The 6,717-nt window shown below is 40.7% G+C and overlaps 1 protein-coding gene across 2 annotated transcripts in view; it reads left to right on the plus strand.

Annotated features, from left to right (window-relative positions):
* Tmem33 (transmembrane protein 33) overlaps window positions 1–6,717 on the plus strand; it is a 22,416-nt gene that overhangs the window by 2,441 nt on the left and 13,258 nt on the right. For both annotated transcript variants that reach the window (XM_005359294.3, XM_013350797.2), the window contains exons 3-5: window positions 1,411–1,505; window positions 1,925–2,112; window positions 6,322–6,389. In XM_005359294.3, coding sequence (XP_005359351.1) covers window positions 1,411–1,505; window positions 1,925–2,112; window positions 6,322–6,389 — 351 coding nt within the window. The remainder of the gene's footprint in view (window positions 1–1,410; window positions 1,506–1,924; window positions 2,113–6,321; window positions 6,390–6,717) is intronic.

Genomic DNA, 6,717 nt, shown 5'->3' on the forward strand with positions numbered 1-6,717 from the left:
GCATGTAATAAGATGCCCTTGAATTTTAAATATACTTGCATTTTTCTTTAAAAACTTTTGTGCATTGTAGTTAAAAATATAAAAGGCTCTTTAGAAATGGATGTGAGGTACATGTTAGTGATAAAGCAGATTTATTGTTGTTGTTATTTGGTTTTTCTAGACAAGATTTCTCTGTGTAGCTTTGGAGCCTGTCCTGGAACTAGCTCTTGTAAATCAGACTGGCCTCAAGCTCACAGAGATCTGCCTGTCTCTGCCTCGCCTCCCGAGTGCTGGGATTAAAGGTATGCACCACCATCACCTTCATCTTGATGAAGCAGATTTTAAATTCTTGCTTTCATGACAAACTTAATCTGGGGTAACTGATAACAGGTAAAGCTTCTGTGGTGGCCTGTAGGGAATGCAGAGTCATATGGTCTGAGAAGCAGATGCATCTCTATTGTAATAGGAGCAGCGGGGCTACATCCCCAGCACCCCGGCCGCCTGGCTAGCTTATGCCCCCAAATAACAACACACAAACTGTATTCATTTAAACACTGCTTGGCCCATTTCTTTCTAGCCTCTTCTAGGCTAATTCTTGCACCTGGACTAGCCCATTTCTAATAAAGTATGTAGCACAGCTAGGTGCGCTTACCGGGAAGATTTTAGCCTACATCCATCCTGGGTCAGAGCTTCATCACGTGTGTCTCAGAGAGCAGAGCTATCGCATCTCTGCTGGGGGGAGAGAGGAGCATGGCGTCTCTGCTCCAGAGAGCAGAGCTGTCGAGTCTGAGCTCACTTCCTCTTCCTCCCAGCATTCTGTTCTGTTTACTCCTCCCACCTATGTTTTAACCTATGAGGCCAAGCAGTTTCTTTATTGCTTAACCAGTGACCTTCCTCCATCACATCTCATACTTGATAGGAATGTTTTGACTGCCTTGTGTGTGCAAGGCCTTTTGGCATAAACATGCCAGATAGTCTACAGACTGATGACTTCATCAGTAATTGCTGTAATGATCTTACCTTTCTCTTTTTAATGGCTTATTTCTTTCAAACCTAATATTTGATGTCTTACTCAGTTCTGTGGCCTGACTATTTGGGTTTGAGATTTTTCTAAGAGTAGACATTATAGTCTCTTGAGAGTCATTAGTTCTTATTTAACGTTTTAAAATAGATGGAGCCATTATTATAAATGTTGAAATAGCACAGAAAGTTGAATTACTGTCCTGATTTTTTTTCTGAAAGTGCTTCTTATGCCTTCCACAGCATGTATATGAAGAAGCAGTTAGGTAACATGAGTTTCCACTTAATAATCTAAAAAACAAACGTTGCAAGGTGGTTGTTAAAATTTCTTCCATAGGAGTAAAAGTGCATAATTTGTCCTTAACATAATTTGGATTTAGTTTACCATAATATTTTTCTTCTTAAATCTAGCAATTCATGATGACCAATAAACTGGATACGGCCATGTGGCTTTCTCGCTTGTTCACAGTTTATTGCTCCGCTCTGTTTGTTCTGCCTCTTCTCGGGTATGTATTATATTTCTGACTCAGAGAGTTGTTCAGTCAGCATTTAAGAAATGCTTTTTAGCCTTTGTTAAAATGTGAATGGCATAAGACTGACACAAACCCCATTTAAAATTTACAGTGATGTGGTAATACAGTTGGGGGTGTTTCATTGTGATTTGTGTGACCGCTCATTCGTTGACAGTCATGATTCTTGCAGTTGTTAACTTTTTTCACTTGACAAAGAGTGAATGCTTTTTATTATGAAGTTAGATATGTGTTTGCCGTGATGCTTCCCAGAATGTGGAATACATTTGTGTAATTTGTTTTCTATTGACAATTAAATGATTTAGGTGTTGTGCAATTATGATGCAATTCACAGAGGAGGAAGAGCCGTGGTAGCTGTTATGTCTCATGATAACTTTTCCTCTGCTAATTTGCAGGTTGCATGAGGCAGCAAGCTTTTACCAGCGTGCTTTGCTGGCGAATGCCCTTACCAGTGCTCTGAGACTGCATCAGAGATTACCACACTTCCAGTTAAGCAGAGCCTTCCTGGCTCAGGCCTTGCTAGAGGACAGCTGTCACTACCTGCTGTATTCACTCATTTTCGTCAACTCCTACCCTGTTACAAGTATCCTTTTCATGTCGTGGCCGTGAAACTACCATACTAAGCATGTAGGAGATGTCTTGATTGTTTTTCTGTTGGAAGGATACAGTAATGTTCCATGAAGCTTGTTTGTTTGGCTTTTAGTCTGTCATTTTTATGGAGATATATTAATGTAAAATTCCTGTCCCCAAAATTTGAAATCTAAACTCTGTACAAGCTATCTTGGGAATTTAAACTTCATCTCTCAATATTCTTGCCTTGTAAGTCTAGCAGATATTTAACAATTAACATTCAACATTCAAAGCACATGAATTCAGTATTAAATCTTTATGATTATGTAATTTTTCAAAAATATGCACATTATTTACATGTATGAGTGTTTTGCCTGGCATACCATGTGTTCTTGGTGCCTGTGGAGACTAGAGGAGGCTGCTGAAGCTCCCACAACTGAAGTTGTAGCAGTTGTGAGCCCTGTGCAGGTGATGGGGGATGAATTTAGGTCCTTTGTAAAAGCAGCCAGTGCTCTTCACTCACAGCCATCTCTCCAGCCTTACTTACTTGTTACTAAAAAAAAAGAGTCTTTGTAATCTAGGAACAAAAAAAGATTAATCTGTGATAATAATTTGCTATACATAAACTAGAAATTAAGGCATAAGCCAGGTGCGGTGAGCCCGTAATCATAGCACTGGGAGGCACAGGAGGTTTAAAGCCAGCCTGGTTTACAGCTAGTTTCAGGCCAGGCAAGGTTACATAGTGAGACTTGTCTCAAAGAGCAAAACCAGGCTAGCAGGTTGGTTCAGCCGGTTCATTCTTAGGCGTCAGGGGAAGAGAAGTAGTGAGCAGTGGCAAGAACATAATCTAATAGATTCTGACCTAATTCCTAAAGAAATCAGGGATTATGGTATATACAAAGGTGGCCCAAAGTAATACTGCAAGTGGGCCTTTGCTATTTATGGGTTTTGTTTTTTGTTTTTTTTTTATTGAAAAATAAAATTTCTGCCTCCTCCCAGCCTCCCATTTCTCTCCCCCTCCTCCCGCCCCTCTCCCCCTCCCACCACTCCTCTCCCCCTCCCTCTCCAATCCGAAGAGCTGTCAGGGTTCCCTGCCCTGTGGAAAGTCCAAGGTCCTCCCCCCTCTTTCCAGGTCTAGGAAAGTGAACATCCAAACTGCCTAGGCTCCCACAAAGCCAGAACATGAAGTAGGAACAAAACCCCATGCCATTGTCCTTGGCTTTTCATCAGCTCTTCATTGTTCGCCATGTTCAGAGAGTCCGGTTTTATCCCATGCTTTTTCAGTCACAGTCCAGCTGGCTTTGGTGAGCTCCCAACAGATCAGCCCCACTCTCTCAGTGGGTGGGTGCACCTCTCGTGGTCCTGACTTCCATGCTCATGTTTTCCCTCCTGCTCCTCATTGGGACTTTGGGAGCTTAGTCCTATGCTCCAGTGTGGGTCTCTGTCTCTATCTCCATCCATCACCAGATAAAGGTTCTATGGTGATATGCAAGATATTCATCAGTATGGCTATAGGATAGGGTCATTTCAGGTTCCCTATCCTCAGCTGCCTAAGGAACTAACTGGGTGGGGACATTGCCCTGGGCACCTGGGAGCCACAGAGAATCATCACCTTTCACGATAGCCACAAACAGCATAAAATATCTTGGGGTAACTCTAACCAAGGAAGTGAAAGATCTATTTGACAAAAACTTTAAGGCATTGAAGAAAGAAATTGAAGAGGATTCCAGAAAATGGAAGGATCTCCCTTGCTCTTGGATTGGGAGGATCAACATAGTAAAAATGGCAATTCTACTAAAGGCTATTTATAGATTCAATGCAATCCCCATCAAGGTCCCATCAAAATTCTTCACAGATCTTGAGAGGACAATAATCAACTTTATATGGAAAAACAAAAAACCCAGGATAGCCAAAACAATCTTATACATTAAAGGAACTTCTGGAGGCATTACAATCCCTGACTTCAAACTCTATTACAGAGCTACAGTAATGCAAACAGCGTGGTACTGGCATAAAAACAGAGAAGTCAACCAATGGAATCGTATAGAAGACCCGGTTTTTGTGTTGTTTTTTGAAACCAGGTTTCTCTGTGTAGCAACCCTGACTGTCCTGGAACTGCCCTTTGTTGATCAAGCTGGCTTCAGACTACAGAAACCTGCCTCCCGAGTGCAGGGATTCCTTTGTTTTTAATGTGGTATATTGTCCTTGCTCTTTCAGTGACTGGCACTTGAGAATAAAATGGTAGACCTTTCTTCACTCCTTATCTTTTCTAAATAATTTAAAAGTGACATTGAACCAGGCAAGTAATCACATGCCTGTAATTCTATCACTTGGAAAGTGAGGGTATGAAGTCAAGGCTAGCCGAGGTTTCCATGAGACCCTGTCTCCAAAAGTTGGGGTGGGGGGTGAAGTGATATCAAAAGCTAAAATTTGTGAACTGTGGACAATCAGGAGATAAATACTCACTACAAGTCTCCTTGGTTTCCTTCTGGTCATCTGTTAGAGGATGAAATTTGGCCCAGGAGAATGAGGTTTGTGAAAACCAGAACTGGAATCCAAATACCTTTACTCCTGTTGACTGCCTCTGTTATTGATTAGTCTGGGGTGTCAGAGTTTGAGGGGAAATTTTTTAAGCTTTATCAGAGTTGCACATAGGCCATAAAAATGAGAAATTTCTAAGTTTCAAGTTTTAAAGGAATCTGTTTCGTTAAAAGGTCTTAAATTGGAGCCAGACATGTGTATACCTGTGATCCCAGCTCCTGGGAAGCTGAGGCAAGGAGGAACAAGCGTTTAAGGCCGGCCTAGGCTGCAGAATAAGACACGCTTGTGTTTAGATTCTTGTAATGTTTGGACCCAGCTGCTCACTGGTTGGAATGAGTGAGTTAGTGTTGCAGTGAACTTGATACTTAGGTTGTTAGCATTCAGCGGTTTCCACCCATGCCATACTGCTACCTAGTACAGGAAAGTAGAGTAATTCATTTCTTGTGCCAATGGTATTAGCGATCACATTTGAAGGCTACTTTTTATGTCGTTCATTAATAATAGTTTGTCCTTTATGGAAATACTTGACAAGTTTCTTATTATTAATCTGACAAAAACTGGAGTGGATCGTTCTTATTTTTTCTTCTGAAAAGTTGAGCCAGGTGGTGATGGCTCATGCCTTTAATTCCAACACTTGAGAGACAGGCAAGCAGATTTTTGTGAGTTTGAGACCAGGCTGGTCTATAGAGTGAGTTCCAGGACTGCCAGGGCTACACAGAGAAACTCTCTCTTGAAAAACAAAAAAGAAAAATTGAATGAAAATTGTGTGTTTACCTACAGTGTAAGGTAGGTAAATATTGGGCTTAATATAAAATTTAAAAACCATTGGATTTAGTACAATTTTTTTTATATTTGTAACTAAACTGATAGTTTTATGTAAACTGAAATTTACAATCTCTTATAAATTCAGTATGAATTTTTACAAATTCAAAATGTTTTATTTTTTTATTTTTTTAATATTTATTTATTATGTATACACTATTCTGTCTGTGTCTATGTCTGCAGGCCAGAAGAGGGCACCAGACCTTATTACAGATGGTTGTGAGCCACCATATGGTTGCTGGGAATTGAACTCAGGACCAACCACTGAGCCATCTCTTCAAAATGTTTTAAAAAAAGGATTTAGGTATATTTCCTCAAAGTAATGGGATTTAAGCCCATTTCTTTGACACCTTTGTCAACAATGTAGACTCTCTTAAAAGCAAGATTTTTTTGTGTTTAAAACCAAATTGGTGCACTGGAGAGATGGCTCTTAGAGCTTTTACTGTCCTCGCAGAGGATCCAGTCCACTGGCCTCCAGGGGCACCTGCATGTGTATGGTGAACATAAACTCGTGCAGGTACACACATAATAAATCCTAAAAAAAAAAAAGTGGGGTGAGAACTATATTCAGTCATTTGGGTTGGCCTACATTTCACCTTCACTTAGCAGATACTTATGATGCTTTATTAAGAAATGTTTTTGACATCCCACACAGATGGTAAGATTCAGAAAGTGAGGAAATTTACTTCTTTTTGTGTGGTAGAACTTCATTTGATTCAAAGTCTGGCTATAAAAGAAAGCTACTCCCCAAACTCATTCCAAGTGTTGCTTCAGCTCCGCTTTGCACACACTGCATAGCCGTGTGCACGGGTGCACAGTGCTCGGTGACTTGGAGGCTTTCCTTAACTGCTTTCTCCAGTGAGTATTTTCCCAGTCTTGTTGTTTTCTTTGCTTCATGCTGCCACATACACTAAGAAGGTCCTGGATGTAAGTACAGCTGTTTGTTTCTTTGGCTTTAGTGTGACTAGCAGTTCAGACTTTCTCACTGGAAGTCCCTCTGTTCCCGTTAACTTGGTAGGAATCTTTTTAGTGATTTGAAAGTTTTCAGTTTGAAGCTTATATTGTTAAAATGTCATAAAACTGTCTCTTGAGGATGAAGGATTGTTCTTAAATTTTCTTTCCAGCTCCCTGAAGTTTGAAATCTGCATCTTCATTTAAAAACAAGTAATGTGGCCGGGTGGTGGTGGCGCACGCCTTTAATCCCAGCACTTGGGAGGCAGAGGCAGGCGGATCTCTGTGAGTTCGAGACTAGCCT

This window comes from Microtus ochrogaster, linkage group LG1 (assembly GCF_000317375.1).
Source record: "Microtus ochrogaster isolate Prairie Vole_2 linkage group LG1, MicOch1.0, whole genome shotgun sequence".
NCBI classification, from domain to species: Eukaryota; Metazoa; Chordata; class Mammalia; order Rodentia; family Cricetidae; genus Microtus; species Microtus ochrogaster.